This window comes from Aquarana catesbeiana, linkage group LG03 (assembly GCF_042186555.1).
Source record: "Aquarana catesbeiana isolate 2022-GZ linkage group LG03, ASM4218655v1, whole genome shotgun sequence".
Lineage (NCBI taxonomy): Eukaryota > Metazoa > Chordata > Amphibia > Anura > Ranidae > Aquarana > Aquarana catesbeiana.
In genome coordinates, this window is record NC_133326.1 from 537,282,473 (window position 1) to 537,303,221 (window position 20,749).

General features: G+C 45.3%; 1 protein-coding gene and 1 long non-coding RNA gene across 2 annotated transcripts in view; one reads left to right on the forward strand and one right to left on the reverse strand.

Annotated features, from left to right (window-relative positions):
* SLCO1C1 (solute carrier organic anion transporter family member 1C1) overlaps positions 1 to 4,007 on the forward strand; it is a 66,930-nt gene extending 62,923 nt beyond the window's left edge. Inside the window, exon 15 of the mRNA XM_073621401.1 lies at positions 3,456 to 4,007. Within this exon, the coding sequence (XP_073477502.1) occupies positions 3,456 to 3,666 (211 nt within the window). The 3' untranslated portion in view covers positions 3,667 to 4,007. The remainder of the gene's footprint in view (positions 1 to 3,455) is intronic.
* The window catches only part of LOC141132686 (uncharacterized), a 120,345-nt gene that overhangs the window by 97,198 nt on the left and 2,398 nt on the right, over positions 1 to 20,749 (reverse strand). The gene's annotated exons all lie outside the window — the stretch shown is intronic.

Here is a 20,749-nt window from a genome sequence, read left to right on the forward strand (position 1 = left end):
GCAAGTCCAAACAAAACGGACACTGAGTAACAGGAAGTGCTGCTATTTATGGGCTGCTTGATTGTACATTGTCTGCAGCTGGCAGCAGGTGGGGCTAGTGAGTCCAAGGCAAAGCATCAAGCTGAGAGATCATTGCAATAACTCCAGAACTCCTCCGTGGCCCAACAGGTAAGGCCTCATGCACACGAGACGCTGTTAAACGCGCGTTCAGAGGCAGTTGGACACTTTTTTCAACTGCCCCTGAACTCATTTAATGTTATCCTATGTGTCCAGGTACACAGCCTCGTTTTTGGGCGTTTTTAGGCAGTTGCGTTTAACCTCGTTTTTCCAGAAGAAAAAAAATGGGTTCAGACGCAAAAGTTTTCCACGTTTCAGACGCCAAAGCTGCGTTTGCTTTTATAAGTGTTTTTTAAGGAATCCTATTTTTTTTGGACCAGAAAACACAGAAATATGATGGTAAACTGCAGCAGAGAATGACATTTTGTGGCCCGACTTCAGGGCCCCATATCTCGGGGCCACTTGGTGTTAGGAACCCCAAATTTGGATATGTTGTAGTGTTAGTTCCACTGTGTTAGCACACCAAATTTGTTCCTAGCACCAGGTGGCCCCGAGATATAGGGCCCCAAAGTCGGGTCACAAAATGTCATTCTCTGTTGCAGAAAAGTGCTTGACATTTTGCGACCCGAATTTGGGGCCCCATATCTCAGGGCCACTTGGTGCTAGGAACCCCAAATTTGGTATGCTAATACAGTGGAACTAACACTACAACATATCCAAAGCTGGGGTTCCTAGCACCAAGTGGAACTGAGATATGGGGCTCCAAATTCGGGTCACAAAATGTCAAGCACTTCTGCAGCAGAGAATGCCATTTTGTGACCCGACTTTGGGGCCCCGTATCTCGGGGCCACTTGGTGCTAGGACTGGTGCTTGTTCCACTGTGTTAGCACACCAAATTTGGGGTTCCTAGCACCAAGTGGCCCCGAGATATGGGGCCCCAAAATCAGGTTGGAAAATGTCATTATCTGCTGCAGAAGTGCTTGACATTTTGCGACCCGACTTTGGGGCCCCATATCTCGGGGCCACTTGGTGCTAGGACCCCCAAATTTGGATATGGTGTAGTGCTCATTCCGCTGTGTTAGCACACCAAAGGTTCCTAGCACCAAGTGGCCCTGAGATACAGGGCCCCAAATTTGGGTCACAAAATGTCATTCTCTGCTCTGCAGACGCTTCTAGACGCAAACGTCGTAAAACGCGGCATGCAAATGCGGCAAAACGGGCGTTTCTAAACGCCGGTTTCAGCTTTTAAAAACATGTGTTCAGCAGAGTTTCCACCGGCGTCTCGTGTGCATGAAGCCTAAGACTGCAGCTGTGGGACGAGAATAATCCTGGTTGAAAGACACCCAGGTACATGACACTATATCAGTTAGTAAGGGCTCATTTGTACTTGTTTTGGTTTCAGCACACATTAAAGCGCCTTCCGCTTCAACATGCTTTTATGATGTGTTTTGGACGCTTCGGTAGTGCTTCAAAGAAGCTTTGGTGGTGCATCAATGAAGCGTTGGTGATGCGTCGGTGATGCTCTTTTGAAGGTTTCTTGAAGCTTGACAGATCCTCTGTGTGTGCGTGGATATCTCATTCCTGCAATTTCTCCAAAACAAAGGGAAGCTAAAGCTGAATTAAAGCCTCTCAAAAGCCGCAGGTGCTTCAAGCGAGCTTTGTTATAGACTTCTATGGAGGCTTTGAAGATGCTTTGAAGCACCACTAAAGCGACATAGGGTATAATTTTTGCAGTGAAGCCGAAGCAAAGCAAACGCAAGGTGTAAATAGGACTGTAAGCTATTTAGTAACAGGGACTTTGACTATCATTGAGAGAGCTTTAACAAAGCCTGTCCGAAGCCTTGTTTTGAAGCAAGTGTAAACTAGCCCTAAGAGGCTAAAGCAGAACTAAACTCTCTCAATCAATACTAACAATTTATAATCCTTATGCTGTTAGCATATGTAAGTAAAAAGGAATGTATATTATAGTTACTTGTGTAGCACCCTCATAGGTAGGTGCTAGAGAGTTAGGGTTGCCACCTTTTTTTCAAGTCAAACCCGAACACTTTAGCGGCGCACAGCAATTTTTTTATAGTATAAACTATACATATATGTTGCTATTAAATAATGTTTCTAATCATATGAAGTTAATAACAAGAGTTCCCCTTTTACATCTGAGTCCAGAGTCCCTCTTTTACATCTGAACTCGCAGAGTTCCCGTTCAGTGTAAGGGAGGACTCTGCAGACTCTGATGTAAGGGAGAACTCTGAGGACTCTAACATAAGGGATGCTCTGGGAACCCTGATTTAAGGGCGAACACTGAGAACTCTGATGTACAGAGAGGACTCTGATGGGGGGGGGCGGGACGACACTGTGGCCTCTGGTGTAAAGGGGAATCTGATGTATGGGGTGTTCTGAGAACCCTGATTTACCTTAGTGTACTCACTCAGAGGCAGGAGAGAGAAGGGGAAAGACTTCAGTCACAGACAGAGATGGATGGTGAGCTCACTCACCCCTTCGCAGTCAGCATCTCTCATTCAGATGTATCTGAGGCTGCTGGACTTCAAAATTTCCAGCCCCCACTTTCCTTTTCTGAGGCACAGAGCCAGGGATTGGAGTGTGGGCAGACACAGAGGGGTAAGGGGTGGGGGGGGGGGGGGTGCAGATCGAACCCTCTCTCCTCTCCCGTCTGTGTGTTTGTTTGGGGGGGATTGTTAGTGCTGGCTTTGGGCAGTGTGAAAGAGAGTGTAACAGACACTCTCAGCTTAGACAACTGGAGCCAGCAACCCTGCTTGGAAGCCATAGTCCAGTCTGAATAATGTGTCCGTGTTTCAGGCAGTCTGAATCCCGGACGCATGATTCCAAACCCGAACTGTCTGGGTGAATCCCGGACAGGTGGCAACCCTATAGAAAGTGTACATAGTTTTTGGCTTTTCTGCTTAACAGAGAGCAGTGATTGATTCATGAGGTCTGCTCAGTGTGCTCTGGTGCTGCTCATGCTGTCTTGATGTTTCACACTGATCCAATAGAAAGAAGGCATATTGGACAGTGGGAGGAAACCCAGCAGATGAGATTATGGATGTAGATAAAGCCCTAGCCAATTAGAAGGGGATGTGCCCCAGGGAATGCTGGGTAACTGTATTTATATCTGAGGAGCACATGGGCTCTGGGTTCCAGTCCAGCCCAAATCTAAGGAGAGAGGTTCAGGGGGGGAGGAGGCGGCTGCCTCTCCCCAGCATAGGCTGCCATGCAGCTTCAGGTGACTGACCTGAGGGCCTGAAACCTTAAAGCTACAACCCAGGGTTCCTGGGCAAGCTTATGATTGTGTCAAAACTTTATGAACTGAACCTTTAGGGGCATTGGAAGTATGAAGCTCTTTGTGGTTTTGATAATGATAACTAACACTCTGTCTCTTCAAGGTTCATCTATCTGGGGATGACGGTGGCGCTGGGTACTGGCTTCATCTTCTTCTGTTCTGCCATACTCTTCATGCTGCGGAAACGATGCCTGTCAGAAGAAAGCCATGCCCCCTGTGCAGGGTGTCAGAGCTTGACCACGCCCACTAATCTTGACAGCAATGGTCATCTTTTACAGAGCTCCTATTGGGCACAGAAAGAGACTCGCCTGTAATTCAGACATGACAAAACCAAAACTCTGTACATAAGAAATCTGTAGACTAGTTGAAGCGGCTTGCCAAAGTCCAATGGACGAGGAAATACAAACTTTATACTAAGCGATGCTGGAAAAGAAAAATCCTAAACCCATTTTTAGTCGTTACAGCTGATGATACTTTTTATACACAGAGGGCAGCCCTGTCTCTGAAGGATGAAGAAATATTCATTATTGTGGGATGAAATCCGAAAGATATGGAAATATACAGAACAAGACACATAATAGGCCACTCTATGGAACTCTAGCCAAAGATGACTGATATTTCACAGGAGCTTATTTTCTATAAAATAACCCTGAAAAATCCCACCACAAAAATAGATTTATTTTGTTTGTGTGTAGTGAATGAACTGTTTATAATGTAAGCTGTGTTTTGTCAATCTAAGCAGTTCACTGAGATCCACACATGTTACAATCTGATTGTACAATCTCCTTTACATTTACCAACAGTTATGTAGTGCAAATTCTGCCTGAGAGGATCCAACTTGGTTGTATAGCTTAGGTAGGTCTTCATATTACAGTAAAACCTTGGTTTGCAAGCATAATTTGTTCCAGAAACATGCTTGTAATCCAAAGCACTTGTATATCAAAGCATTTTTTACAGGGTATAAAAGAGAAGAAAGGCACCTCTAAGTGTAGCGATAAGTTGCTAAATGTACCTTCATTAAATGTAACCATATTGCTACACTTAGAGGCTCCTCTCTTCTTATACTCAGTTGTGACATGACGCTACTCTTATATCAAGACATCGCTTGTATATCAAGGCAAAATTTATTAAAACATTTTGCTTGTCTTGCAAAACGCTCTCAAACCAAGTTACTCTCAAACTAAGGTTTTACTGTACATAGTTTTGGTAAATATAAAGCTGATTATACAAATAATGTACAGTCATGTTGTAATGTTTATGGTGACCTTTAGTCTTTATTCACAGTGCAATGTGTAAATGTGCATTGCATTAGGGAAGGCCCTTCATTAGTACTGTCAATGCACCACAGATTGTACAAGTGTCTCCTAAAACAGTCATTGTAGTGCATGCTAATGCAGTCATTTTAGTGCATGTCAATCAGTCCCATCTTGGCTAGGATCTGAGATGCTCCAGATGTTGGGCATCTGCCCCCAGCATTGCAGGAGCAAGCTCTTTTCTTGTTCAAGAATAACGTATGCACAGTACACTCCCCCATCCCCTATAGCAGCAGGGGCTGAGCTTTATTTTCACCTGGTGACCCTGCCAGTAATATGCTTCCTGTCTGAGGGTGACTAAGCTCACTTACTGTGCTGTATCTATGAAGGAGTAAAACAATGGACCTCCTAATGGTGGACTTTGAATGCACTTGAAGAAAATATTACAAAATATTAATACCAATGTAATTTATTCAATTTCAACATTAAAAACAATAATAGTATAACAAATACCGTACGGAATGCATAACAGACATTTTTACATGTATGTACATAGTTTCAGAAGTACTCTTGCAACCGACGCGTTTCGGAGTAAATATACCTCCTTCCTCAGGGGTGAGTGTAAGTTAGAGACATTTTTATTCTAAAAAAGGGTATATAAGAAAAAATAGAAATATATGTCAACATTCAAACATATATATGGGTATAGCAATATGGTTTAATCTCCATGTATTTTTACACTTACATTATTGTAGTGTGTTGCTGACTTAGCATTCCATATAATTGAAAATTAAAAACAACAGCAGGGACACGGTCTGTCAACCATAAAAATTCTTGGTTCCAAGAGGAAGCAATGATTTTCAGTTGTTAGAAATTTCTTTGGTATCCGTAAAAATTCATTCAAAAATATCTTTGGTGAGGGAGGGGGGTTAGATCCTCCCTTGGCCTTCCAACAAAAAGAGGAAGGGAGCCCAGTAGGGGGCGTAAAGATATAGTATTTCTGAGAATACACTGAGGCCGTGAGGCAAATCCTGCAAAAAAAGGCATAATAAAAAAAAATGTAATGTTTTCTGGAAATTACAAACACTATTTTTATTTATTTTATTATAGTTTTTATTTTAATAAAGCTAATTTATTTGTGTGCAGACGATAAATCATACCTGAGATATTTAGCCCGCACGCACGTCAGATCGGGGCCGCCCGCTTCATCCGCCAACACAGCAAGCTTCCCCAGCGGACTGCACATGTCCGCTGGGGTCGCAATGTGGGGAACAGTCACAGGCTGTATAGTGACTGTGCCCACACCGTAAGCCGCCACAGGTTACATAGCCGACTTTGTGTGCCGGGCGACGCCCAGGCTCAGAATCATACTTGGTAAACAGAAATTATATTCCATGTATGGATTTGATGCACTTGATTGTAATGCAGAGCCTTTTGGCAACAAGAAGAATTGGTGACAGGTGTTATTTAAAATGACAGGGTTGCATAGAATTTTTTAGTTACATGGATCCAGGTATATTAAAAAGTATAAATATGAATATACATCAATAGTTAGATGGAAGTACTTATTGAACAACATAGACATGTTGCACATTGTGTTCAGTCATACATAATGATATGCATTCCGTACGGTATTTGTTATACTATTATTGTTTTTAATGTTGAAATTTAATAAATTACATTGGTATTAATATTTTGTAATATTTTCTTCTAGTTCCTTAAAAGTCCACCATTAGGGGGTCCATTGTTTTATTGTTTAGTTTATTACTGGATGTGGCACAAAAATATACAGTAAGCTGCCGTTCCACAACAGAATCCCTATCTATGAAGGAGCAGCACTGTCACCCTAGGACAGGTCTACAAAACATCACCCCTTCTCTTTATCTCCATTATTGCTCCTACTCAGACTCTACCTATAAATATGCGGGAACCGTCCATCACACCCATTTTATGGATTGATCCTGTCCAGACCCAACCTTTACACGCAGTGTTCCGAGACATGGCCCAGGACACAGCATTGATTGGTTGGACATAGGCAAATTGGGGACAGTGTACCTCTATGACAGTGATGGTGAACCTTGGCACCCCAGATGTTTTGGAACTACATTTCCTATGATGCTCAACTACACTGCAGAGTGTATGAGCATCATGTGAAATGTGGTTCCAAAACATCTGGGGTGCCAAGGTTCGCCATCACTGATCTATGACATAGTCTGGATGGGTTGTTCTGTAGCCAAGAGAAGAGAACTGAGAACCACATAATTTATTTAACAGTAAGCACAGGTTGTGAAATTATCAGCTCACAAGATCTCTGGCTGGATAAATAGGTATTTCATGAACAGATTTAACAAGATCCTTTCAAAAGGCCAAAAAGCAAGAACATAAATTGGTCTATAGATGGCTATAGCCACTAGAAATAATCACTGTGTTCTCCCGGCAGGGACGGTCCCCCTCCCCCCCACTGGAAGACACAATAGCTTCACAGAAGGGATTGCCCCATCAACCCTGATTGTGTTGATAAGGGAATTGAGTGAAAGAAAGAAAATCGTATTATCTATGGCCAGCTTAAGAGAAGTTTACCTTTAGGATACACATACAGCCTGTGGTGTATTTTGGTTTTGTGCTGCCCTAGGCAAGACTAAAATCAGGCACCCCCATCTAAATGTGTGCCACCCCTTTCTTCTCAAGTGGCTTTTTGGGGTCTCTGGTGGCTCTGCGGGGTCTCTGGTAACTATGCAGGGTCTCTGGAGGCAGTGTGGGGTCTTTAGTAGACTGTGGGGTAGTAACATGCAGTCTCTGGTATTAATAACGTGCGTCAGTGAGACAGCTCAGATTACCAATCGACTTGTAAATGCCTATGAAAAATTATATACTATAGAGCTCTGCAGAAAAAAAAAAGCCTGCTCCTCACCCAACCCCACCTATACAGCTGCTCCAGTGCACTCCTCATTCATCCTCTATTATTCCCCTTAGTTTATAGGAAGACAGGAACTAGGCAATCATATGGGAATTGTGAGTGTAAAAAAGTGTAGCGCTATTAAACCAAATAAAAATAAAATTTAACCATGAAAGGTGAAAAACTGCTGAAAGAGTACCCTACTGAACAAAGGGGTAAACTTAAAAGTGCATAAAGGATTTACCTTAGTGTAAAAGGTGACTTATACTCAGATAAATAAATAACTCTAATAAACAGCATGATATATGAAGAAATCAATCAATAAATAATCTACTATAAACGTGAGTAAAAACAATAAAAATAACTGAGTACATGAATATAAACAGTCGTACCACAAAAAATAATTTATTTATTTATTTCAGGTACTTATATAGCGCCGTCAATTTACTCAGCGCTTTACATATACATTGTACATTCACATCAGTCCCTACCCTCAAGGGGCTTACAATCTAAGGTCCCTAACTCACATTCATACATACTAGGGACAATTTAGACAGGATCCAATTAACCTACCAGCATGTCTTTGGAGTGTGGGAGGAAACAGGAGTACCCGGAGGAAACCCACGCAGGCACAGGGAGAACATGCAAACTCCAAGCAGGTAGTGTCGAACCAGTGACCCTTCTTACTGCTAGGCGAGAGTGCTACCACTACACCACTGTGCCGCCAATATAATGTGAATATGAAGACCAAGGCTAGCAAGTACGTTTTGGGATTTAACAAATACATATAATTATGACAAGTCCAAGGATGGTCCAAAACACACTTAGACAAGTAGTCATACGGCGTTGATACTCCAAAGAACTGTGATATTAAATGGGCCACCCCCAATGAACATAAGGAGGCTTACCAGATGTCGATGACCTGGAGAGGCTTACGCCCCCCAAGTCGTAAAGGCTTGTAAGTCACCTGACTTGATGGATACACCGGACTAAACTGGCAAGACAGATCTTGGATCAAACCACGACTTGGCACCATAGGCATGCACACGGGGTGTGCCTGGGCACATCCTAATCCCCCTGTGCCAGCCTGGGCTTTTTTCTAGGGAAAATGCTGGGTTTGCTAATGGACACTCACTGGCAATGACAGTGCTGCCAGTGAGACAATTTTGATTAGTAAGTATACCCCCTTATGAGAACTGCAGCCGCGGAGTAAGCTGACAGCTGGCAGCATTTCCCAATGCTCTCACTATAGTTCCGGCAAGTGATCTCTTACTGCAGGCAGCGGAGTGATACAGCTACACTCCGCCTGCCCTCCAGTGCCTCTTCTGCTGCCATAGGATAGGAGGTAAGCAGCATCTAGTGGGGAGCATAGGCAAATCTAAGAGGGTAGATTTCACTTCATTTACAAGACTCTGCCAGCAGAAATCCCCCTTCCTCCCCCCTCCACACTGCCTGAACAGGAGAGGAGAGAGGGCTCGATCCTCTCTGGCTCCTCCAGCCCCCATCCCCTCTCTGGCTCCTCCAGCCCCCATTCCCTGTGTCTGCCCCGCCCACACTGCAATCCTTGTGTGCAGCCTGTGTCTGAGAAAGGAGATATGTGGGCAGGAGAGTTTATGTACAGCAGCTGGAAGATCCATGGGGGCTGCTACACTGATTCTCCTGTGTGATCCTACAGATAGCCAGGTGAGTGAGCAGTCCCTCATCTGATGTCAGGGTGCACTGTGCCATGCTCTGATGTCAGGGGGCACTGTGCCATGCTCTGATGTGATGTAAGGGGCACTGTGCCATGCTCTGATGTGATGTCAGGGGGCACTACTGTGCCATGCTCTGATGTCAGGGGGCACTACTGTGCCATGCTCTGATGTCAGGGACACTACTGTGCCATGCTCTGATGTCAGGGGGGCACTGTACCATGCTCTGATGTCAGTGGGGCACTGTACCATGCTCTGATGTCAGGGGGCACTACTGTGCCATGCTCTGATGTCAGGGGGCACTACTGTGCCATGCTCTGTCAGGGGGCACTGTACCATGCTATGATGTCAGGGGGCACTGTACCATGCTCTGATGTGATGTAAGGGGCACTGTGCCATGCTCTGATGTGATGTCAGGGGACACTGTGCCATGCTCTGGTGTAAAGGGGCACTGTGCAATTCTCTGATGTCAGGGGGCACTACTGTGCCATGCTCTGATGTAAGGGGAACTGTGCCATTCTCAGAAGTAAGGAGGCACTGTGCCATGCTCTGATGTCAGGGGCACTGTGCCATGCTCTGATGTCAGGGGGCACTGTGCCCCTCTGCGGGCAATCTGGTACTAACTGACACTGGCTGGCAGGGTCACGAAATGACACTGATGTCACTAGTGCAGTGATAATACAGTGATAATACTGTACTAATGACACTGGCTGGGAAAGGGTTAACACCAAGGGGTTAACTGTAAGTCTAACAATGTGAAAAAGTGTGCTGCTTTTACTTACTAGTCTGGCTGTTTTTTCTTCCTGCTCTTCAGGGACAAGAAAGGACCAGATCACTATTCCTATGTACACAGAGTTCTGTGTGTATGGTTTGTGTGATATATATATATATATATATATATATATATATATATATATATATATATATATATTTTATGTGTGTTTGAGCTTCTGTTTGGGCTGCACACCCTAATGCAATAGGCTGCGCACACCTATGCTTGGCACAGACATTTATAAACATCAAATTTGGAGATAATATTCCAGTATTATAAAGGCTCGGTGTTCAAAAACCCTGATGTCGATGACCTGGAGAGGCTTACGCCCCCCAATTCGTACAGGCTTGTAAGTCAACTGACTTGATGGATACACCGGACTAAACAGGCACGACAGATCTTGGGTCAAACCACCGACTTGACACAGACGTTTATAGACATCAAATTTGGAGATAATATTCCACTAGGATAAAGGCTCGGTGTTCAAAAACCATGCAGAGATAAATAAAAAATTTCCATAGTGTGTGTGAATTATGGCTTCCATTTATTAATGTAAAGATAGCCATGTACTATCAAATTAAAATAAATAAATAAAAATTAAATGTTAAAAATAATAAAATTAAGAGAAAAATTGTTCCTTTAGGATTGGTTGATAAGGGGTCCTTATGGACCTTTGGTAAATAATAAATAACGGGAATTCGTGGAGCCAAAGGAAATAGGAACAACTTTTCTTTTTGATTTAAAATTAGAGAATTAAAACACTTAGAGATGAGACCATTCAAATCTTTTTTGAACTTAGACATTGGGTTATTAGGTAATTCTTTGTATGTTTCATGATCATTCAAAATGTGGTACATTTCACTCATATAATCCGTTTTGTCCAACAAAACTATGCCTCCGCCTTTATCGGCAGGGCGGATGACCAGGTCCTTATTATCACACAAGGACCTAAGACCTGCTTGAGGCAGAGAGTTGTGGAAATTCCGTTTTGGTAGTATTTCAGCAAGATCTTTCAAACATGTGTAAAGCTGAAGGGAGTTGAGTAGGAGGATTGAAAAGAGAAGGGTTAGACAACCCTGAATGTACAATGCCGGACGTGGCCGCCCTCGCAGTGCTCCTAGTTGGATTGGAATCATATGGGAATTCCCCTTCTGTGGTATGCACAGTGTATGGAGGATGGTAGGATAGTGAAAGCTTGCAGATAAATAATTCCACACCAGGGTACATTATAAACAGAGAAGCTCCATTGCTCCCCATCCCTCCACCTGTCTGTACAGATGATTAGTAGTGGCTGCCTCCCTCCAGAGCTGCTTGTGCCATGCACTGCGGCACCTCACATGCGCGCTGCCCTCTGCATGGTCAGCCTGGAGGAGCCCGGTGATTCTGAGCCGGGGTAACCCCACAATGTGCCTCTACGCTCATTAATAATGTGTGGGCTGGCTTGACAGATGGATGCAGCAACCGGCAATATACAGTATAGCTTCATAGACATTAATAATGGATGGAGCTCCCTGAGTGCTGAGGGGGTAGCTCAGATTGTAGCTGCTGCGGGATGTCAGTGTGTTGTGGTGAGGACAGGGAATCCCCCTTCACCACTGTGCGCTCAGGGAGGGAAGAAGGTTGTAATGTCCCTTCTGCCTGGAGGGCAGCCCCCCCCCCCCCCCCCCGAAAAATACTGCCCAAGGCAGCGGCAGATATTCAAAGATCAGATATTGGAAGTTTACTGTTGGGAATCACATAACACATTAACCCGCAATGGTAGCCTACCATGGCAGATATTCAACAAAGTGAATTTATCTAAAGATGTGTGGAATGTATAAGCAGCTCTCATGCAGATAACACCCTGACCATGAGAAGAATATGAAACACTGTTCTAACAATAAGTGGCTAAACTGTATGGAAAGCCACGTTTTAAAAAAAATTTGTGTGGGGTTGGGAAGGGTTGAATCCCCTATCGTTTTAACACAAACAGCAATAAACACCTGATAGCGGGGCCCTTTGTCACTTATTGTGCGACCCTTAGGGCTCCTAAACATAGTAATCTAGTAGTTAAATTGTTTGGTTTATTTCTTTTACACTATCAGTGGTAAAATGCAGAGGCACAGAAAGTTATCGGTGGCACTTCTGTATAATATGTTGTACACACACACACACAAAAGATATAACAGATCACATGTCAAGTTACAGAGGGCATAACCAGCATGTTGTCCCTGAAACACCACCAGAATAGGTGTCCTCAACAAAATGTTCCCCTTTATTCCTGTTTAGGGATGAGCCAAACACCTCCCGGTTCGGTTCACATCCAGAACATGCGAACGGACCGAAAGTTTGCGCAAACATTCGAACACCGTTAAAGTCTATGGGACTCGAATGTGAGAAATCACAAGTACGAATTTTAAAGGTTAATATGCAAGTTATTGTCCTAAAAAGGGTGTTAGCGAAATTTGGTTGTACGCAAAGCACACAGCCAAATCTCCTGTTTCTAATCATAATAACAATTTCGTCTAATGATATAATACCATCTCACCTTTTGATCATATGTCTCTCCTCTGGTGTAGCTCATCCTCTGGTGTGTGCCTCATGCTTACAAATAGAATCACAACACATCCTTCTTATATTCCCATCTCAGCAAGACTGGCCTTACAGCTCTGTCTGCCTCCTTTATTCAAAAGACCACAAAAGCAATCACAAACAGGAAGCCCTGGCCCCAACAGCCAATCGCTTCCTTCACAGGGTATGACCTCAGCCTCACAGGATATGACCTCACAGGATGTGAGTGACCATATAAGGATTTAACAACAGAACACAAAACAACCAATGAACAATGACTACAGGACATGATAAAATATACTAAATGACGATGACTAAAGTTCCTCGTGCATGGGAGATTATCTGCAGATGTAGGTCATGGCACCCCAAACATGTTGATCAGGCATACCAGGGGTGACAAGAGCAAAACACCTCTAAACCGATACTGTCTTTGCAGAGTGAACGCATCCCCACCAGACGATCGTTCTGTGCTTTGCACAGGGGCCCTTTTGCTGGCGGACATGTCCTCTCTCCGCAAACACCTCTCTCCAAACACCAGGAAGTTTTCCACTACCTAACAGGTCTCAGCCAGCGTTGATCTGCCGCAGTCAGCTCTTTAGAGCGGGCTGTGGTTGAACACACACTGGGAGACTTATGACAACACATTAATATAAAATTTTCCACAACAAGGGTTTGGGGACCCAGGTCCTGCCCCAGGGGACATGTATCAATGCAAAAGAAAGTTTTAAAAACGGATGTTTTTTCGGGAGCAGTGATTTTAATGATGCTTAAAGTGAAAAAATAAAAGTGAAATATTCCTTTAAATATCGTACCTGGGGGGTGTCTATAGTATGCCTGTAAAGTGGTGCATGTTTCCCGTGTAGAACAGTCCCTGCACAAAATGACATTTCTAAAGGAATAAAAGTCATTAAAAACTGCTTGCGGCTGTAATGTAATGTTGGGTCCTGGCAATATGGATGAAAATTACTGAGAAAAACGGCATGGGTAACTCCCCAGCTCATTACCAAGCCCTTTGGGTCTTGTATGGATATTAAGGGGAACCCCGCACCCAAATTAAAAAAAGAAAAGGCGTGGGGCCCCAGGGCCCTATATACTCTGAACAGCAGTATACAGGCGGTCCAAACAAGACAGGGACTGTAGGTTTGTTCTTAAGTTGAATCTGTTTGTAATTTGGAACAGGTACATTTTTTAAGTGTAGCTCCAGCCAAAAAAATCTATTTCTAACCACTTCAGCCCCGGAAGAATGTACCCCCTTCCTGACCAGAGCACTTTTTGCGATTCGGCACTGCATCGCTTTAACTGACAATTGCGCGGTCGTGCGACGTGGCTCCCAAACAAAATTGATGTGCTTTTTTCCCACAAATAGAGCTTTCTTTTGGTGGTATTTGATCACCCCTGCGCTTTTTATTTTTTGCGCTATAAACCAAAAAATAGCGACAATTTTGAAAAAAACGCATTATTTTTTACTTTTTGCTATAATAAATATCCCCCAAAAATATATATAAAAAAAAATATTTTCCTCAGTTTAGGCCGATACATATTCTTCTACATATTTTTGGTAAAAAAAAATCGCAATAATCAATTATTGATCGGTTTACGCAAAAGTTATAGCGGGGATAGTTTTATGGCATTGTTATTAATAATTTTTTTTTCTTTTTAAATGGCGGCGATCAGTGATTTTTATTGCGAGATTATGGCGGACACATCGGACATTTTTGACACATGTTTGGGACCATTGTCATTTATACAGCAATCAGTGCTATACAAATGTAAATGACACTGGCAGTGAAGGGGTTAACCACTAGGTGGCAGTGTAGGGTTTAAGTGTGTCCTAGGGGCGTGTTTCTAACTGTTAGGGGCATGGCTGTGTGTGACACGTCACTGATCTCTGCTCCGATGACAGGGAGCAGAGATCAGTGACACTGTCAATAGGCAGAACGGGGAGATGCTTGTTTACATTAGCATCTCCCCATTCTTCCTCCCCGTGAGGCGATCCCGGGTATCCGCACGGCGATCGAGTCCGCGGGACCCGCAACCCGACTCACGGAGCTTGCCGCGGGCACGCGCCCGCTGCCCGCCTCTTAAAGGGAAATGTACAGGTACGTGATTCTGCCTGTACGAGCACTTCTGCCGCAGTATATCTGCGTGAGGCGGTCGGCAAGCGGTTAAGCTTTTTGGATAACATAGGGAAGGGTTATCATCACCTCTGTAACATTTGTTTTGCTGTCTGTGCCCCTGTTCAGAAGTTTTCACCTCATTTTCTGTCCCAATGACAATTGGATTTTGAAAATCTTGGGGAAACAAGGATTGGTGATAAAGCATCAGTGGAGACACCTTTTTCCCATATTAACTCTTACAGGAGAGAATTTTCTTCCTAGGGGTAGATTTCCTCTTACTTCCTGTTGTCTCCCTCCATTTGTAAGTATGAGTCATTTGTAAGTCGGATGTTTCAAAGTAGGAGATATACTATACGGCCTGACCTATATACTCTGCAGAAATTTGGGCCTTAGGTGTTGGTGGTACCAGAACACTGTAAGCCCTCACAGTTACTCTTGGCGGGTGCTGGAACGGGCCCTGCTGTGAAATATTATATCAAGAATTGTAATTACATGCCCCTGTTGAACAGGGTCAGAAAAATTGGGCCTTTGGTGGTGGTGTGGTGGTGTTGCCAAAACACTGTAAGCCCTCACAGTTACTCTTGGTGGGCACAGGAATGGGCCCTGCTGTGAAATATTGTAGTTACATGCCCCTGTTAAAGGGGGGCTGAAAAATTGGGCCTTTGGTGGTGGTGGTGGTGCCACAACACTGTAAGCCCTCGCAGATTCTGTTGTTAAGCGCAGGAATGAGCCCTGCTATGAAATATTAGATCAAAAATTGTAATTACTCGCTCCTGTTAAACAGGGGCAGAAAAATTGGGCCTTAGGCGGCGGTGGTGGTGGTGGTGACACAACACTGTAAAACCTCACAGATACTCTTGTTGAGCGCAGGAATGGGCCCTGCTGCAAAATATTACAGCAAAAATTGTAATTATATGCCCCTGTTAGACAGGGGCAGAAAAATTGGGCTTTAGGCACTGGTGCTGGTGCCACAACACTGCAACCCCTCGCAGATACTCTAGTTGAGCACAGGAACGAGCCCTGCTGCAAAATATTACAGGAAAAATTGTAAATATAGGCTCCTGTTAAATAGGGGCAGAAAAATTGGGCTTTAGGCACTGGTGCTGGTGCCCAGAACCAAAAATGTTCTTAGAAGCGAAGCTATCAACATGAACATTGAGGAGGAATAGGATAGTCACTCAGCATAACAGGATAGTCACTCAGCATCAGCAGAGGCAGTCTTCAAGGGATCTCACATTCATACAAAAATTAATCGGTTATATCAGCATCAGGTACTTGGTAGCTGATGATCCAAGACTGATTCATTTTTATGAAGGTGAGCTGATCAACCGAGTCTGTGGACAGGTGCACTCTGTGATTGGTTACAAAGCCTCCAGCAGCACTGGATGCAGGACAGGCCAGTAGCTCAATTGCATACTGTGCAAGCTCTGGACAGTGATCCATCCTCCAGACCCAGTAACCCAGTGGATTTTCGGTTGGAAAGGTCTCCAAGTCTGATCTTGCCCCAAGGTATTCCTGCACCATGTAAATCAGATGCTGGCGATGGTTGCTGGAACCAATCAGACCTTGGGGCTGTGGACTAAAAAATTGTCTGAACGCATCGGTCAGAAGGCCACCGTCTCCAGTGCTCCTTCTGTGACTGACCGAAGCCTCAGCAACACGTTGTCCAGGAGGACCAGGAAATTGTAACCTCCCAGGCTCTGAAAACGCATTGCACAAACCTTTCTGCAAGGCCTCCTGAAGACGTTTCATCCTCTGCTCCCTCTGCGAAGGCTGGATAAGTTCCGCAAACTTACCCTTGTAACGTGGATCAAGAAGGGTTGCCAGCCAGTACTGATCCCTCTCCTTGATACCACGAATCCGAGGGTCCTTTTGCAGGCTTTGCAAGATCAGGGAGGCCATGCAGCGTAGGTTTGCTGAGGCATTTGGTCCGGAGTCCTCTGGGTCACTAAGGACGTCATGATCCGCAGCCATCAACTCCCAGCCACGTACAAGTTCATGGGTTTCTGGGGACTAAAAACGATCCCTTGAAGACTCCAGCAGTGCCAGGCTCCACCTCCATGCTGACATAATCCTCCTCCTCTTCCTGTGTGATAGGCGGGCCTGCAGGAATACTGTCTGGATAAAGGGGCCCTTGAGAGGTAAGGAAGTCCTCCTCTTCCTCCCTCTGTTCTGCCTCAAGTGCCCTGTCCATTATTCCACGAAGCATGTGCTCCAACAGCAAGACAAGAGGGACAGTATCACTGATGCATGCACTGTCACTGCTCACCATCCTCATGGCCTCCTCAAATGGTGACAGGACAGTGCATGCATCCTTGATCATTAGTCACTGGCGTGGCGAAAAAAAGCCTAGCTCCCCTGACCCTTGGCCCTCTGCTGCGTGTGTAGCCACTGGAGCATTGCCAACGCTGAGTTCCACCTGGTGGGCATGTCACAGATGAGGCGGTTCTTGGGCAGGTTGCATTCCTTTTGAAGGTCAGCCAGCTGAGCACTGGCATTATATGACCGGTGGAAATGCCCACAGACTTTCCTGGCCTGCCTCAGGAGATCCTTTAAGCCTGGGTACCTGCACAAGAACTGCTGCACCACCAAATTAAGGACGTGAGCCAAACAGAGAACATGGTTCAAGTATCCCTGTCGGAGGGTGGAGAGGAGGTTGGTGCCATTTTCGCAAACCACCATTCCTGGCTGAAGCTGGCGTGGCGTCAACCACCTCTGAACCTTCCCCTTCAGAGCTGCCAGAATCTCTGCCCCAGTGTGGCTCCTGCCCCCTAAGCAGACCAACTCAAGCACCGCATGGCATCTTTTTGCTTGATTGCTTGCGTAGCCCCTAGAACACCTACGGAGCACCGCTGGTTCCGAAGACAAATCTGCACAGGAAGAGGCCATAGAGGAAGAAGAAGAGGAGGGGGTGGAGGAGAGAGGTGTGGCAGAATCACCACTACCAGCATTTTGGAGGCGTGGTGGCGAAACAAGCTCCATCATTACTGCACCCTGTCCTGCATCCTTCCCAGCTGCCAGCAGGGTTACCCAATGCGCCCTGAAAAAAAGGTAACGTCCCTGTCCATGCCTGCTGGACCATGAGTCAGCGTTAATATGCACCTTACTGCTGACTGCCCTATCCAACAAAGCCAAGACATTGTCTTCCACATGCTGGAATGGCCTTCCGAGAAAAAAGGTTTGGGAACCTGCCACTGAGGTACCGCACATTCCACAAATTCTCGAAAGGGGGCAGAGTCTACCAGCTGAAAAGGCAGCAGTTGGAGTGCTAGCAATTTAGCCAAACTAGCATTCAGCCGCTGAGCATGTGGATGGCTGGGACTGAATTTCTTTCGATGTTTTAGCAACTGGGGTAGGGAAATTTGCCTGCTACAATCGGATTTAGGTGTACCAATAGCATATTGCCTGCAAGTGTAGGTCTCTGAGAGGACTGAAGGTATAGTGGGGTTGGAGATCCCAGCTGATGAGGAGCAAGGAGAGGTCAGCCTTGTTCCTAGGTGTGGGTCTTTTAAGTACTGCTGCCAACAGACTGCATGAGAGCTCGACATATGTCTGGTCAAGCATGTGGTGCCCAAACGGCTGCTGTTTTGGCCACGCTTGATGCGCTTCAGACATATGTTGCAAACAGCAATGGTGCAATCTTCTGCACACCTCTCAAAAAAGGCCCACGCCAAAGAACTTTTGAAAAAACGCGCGGAGTCAGCAGCACTCTGCTCATGAGGAGCTCTACGGTGTGATGCAGTCAGTTGGCTGTCCTTAAGCTGGCCCCTGGAGGGCATCCTGCCTCACTGGAGATGTGCATCCTCCTCCTCCTCCTCTCTTCTATCAGGCACCCACATAGAGTCAGTGACCTCATCATCCCCTCCCTCCTCGCCACTGGAGCAAACCTGGCAGTATGCTGCAGCTGGGGGAACATGACTGCCAGTTTCTTGTCTTTCTTGGGCACCCCCTCTCTCTGGGCTCACGTTACTGCCTTCCTCAACCTGGGTGCCATCATCGGAGCCTTCAAAACGCTGCACATCCTCCTGCAGCATGTAACCTACACTGTGGTCGAACAGTTTGGAGGACTCCTCCGTGCATGATGGTGGTGCTAGGGAAGGAGTGACTAATGACATTGAGCCGATGGAATAGGCCTCTTTGGCAGCTGCATAGGCAGGCAAACTACTCTGAGCATGGGTGACAGAGGATGAGGAGGATGAGGATGGCGTAGTTATCCACTCTACCAACTCTGCATGTTGTGGATCAACGCAGCCAGCTGCCGAAAAAAAGGACAAGCGTGCCCCACAGCCATGTGCTGAGGATGCACCGTGTTCACGACCAGCACTGTTGGCTGTAGACACGGAGCCTGCTTGCCCTCTTTTAGTGGCCTGTGAGCGTCTGCCTTTCCTTGTCGGCCTTCCAGACATGCTGTAAAATTTTATTAGCAAATCAATGCCTGAAGTTTACTAGAAAAAAGTACACCAGGGATGGCCTGCAGTCAGATATAGGCTTGGCTAGACTAGAATGCATTGGATATATATATGCAAGACTTTATATATATTTAATGCACTGCAGATCACTGAATCACCTGCCTGCCTGAAAGTGTATTTGAAAACGTACACCAGGAATGGCCTGCAGTCAGATATAGGCTTGGCTAGACTGGAATGCAGTGGATATATATATGTAGGAGACTGTGTATATATATATATATTTTATGCACTGCAGATCACTGAATCACCTGTCTGCCTGCCTGAAAGTGTATTTCAAAACGTACACCAGGAATGGCCTGCAGTCAGATATAGGCTTGGCTAGACTAGAATGCAGTGGATATATATATGTAGGAGACTGTGTATATATATATTTTATGCACTGCAGATCACTGAATCACCTGCCTGCCTGCCTGAAAGTGTATTTCAAAACATACACTAGGAATGGCCTGCAGTCAGATATAGGCTTGGCCAGACTGGAATGCAGTGGATATATATATGTAGGAGACTGTATATATATTTTATGCACTGCAGATTACTGAATCACCTGCCTGCCTGCCTGCCTGAAAGTGTATTTGAAAACGTACACCAGGAATGGCCTGCAGTCAGATATAGGCTTGGCTAGACTAGAATGCAGTGGATATATATGTAGGAGACTGTATATATATATATATATTTTATGCACTGCAGATCACTGAATCACCTGTCTGCCTGCCTGAAAGTGTATTTGAAATCGTACACCAGGAATGGCCTGCAGTCAGATATAGGCTTAGCTAGACTGGAATGCAGTGATATATATATGTAGGAGACTGTATATATATTTTATGCACTGCAGCTCACTGAATCACCTGCCAGCCTGAAAGTATATTTGAAAACGTACACCAGGAATGGCCTGCTGTCAGATATAGGCTTGGCCAGACTGGAATGCAGTGGCTATATATATGTAGGAGACTGTATATATATTTTATGCACTGCAGATCACTGAATCACCTGCCTGCCTGAAAGTGTATTTGAAAACGTACACCAGGAATGGCCTGCAGTCAGATATAGGCTTGGCTAGACTAGAATGCAGTGGATATATATGTAGGAGACTGTATATATATTTTATGCACAGCAGCTCACTGAATCGCCTGCCTGACAGTATATTAGACAAATTACACCAGGAACAGCCTGCAGTCAGATCTAGCTACACTGGATACAGTGGATGTGTATATATTAGGGTTGTCCCGATACCGATACTAGTATCGGTATCGGCACCGATACCGAGCATTTGCCCAAGTACTTGTACTCGGGCAAATGCTCCCGATGCTTCCCCCAATACCTAGAGGACAGCTGTGATCGGCGCGTGGGGGAGTTACAAGATTCTCCCCCAGCGGCTTTCACCAGCTTTAGTGACATACAGCGGTGATCGCTCACAGCTGACTGTTACTGCATCCTCCTCCATGCCCCCTCCGTTCCTCTGTGCCTCTCCGCTGTCCCCAGCATTCCTCTCTCCTTATCTGTCCCCCTCCGTTCTCCCCCTCCATTCCTCTCTCCTTATCTGTCCCCCTCCGTTCTCCCCCTCCGTTCCTCTCTCCTTATCTGTCCCCCTCCGTTCTCCCCCTTCGTTCCTCTCTCCTTATCTGTCCCCTCCGTTCTCCCCCTCCGTTCCT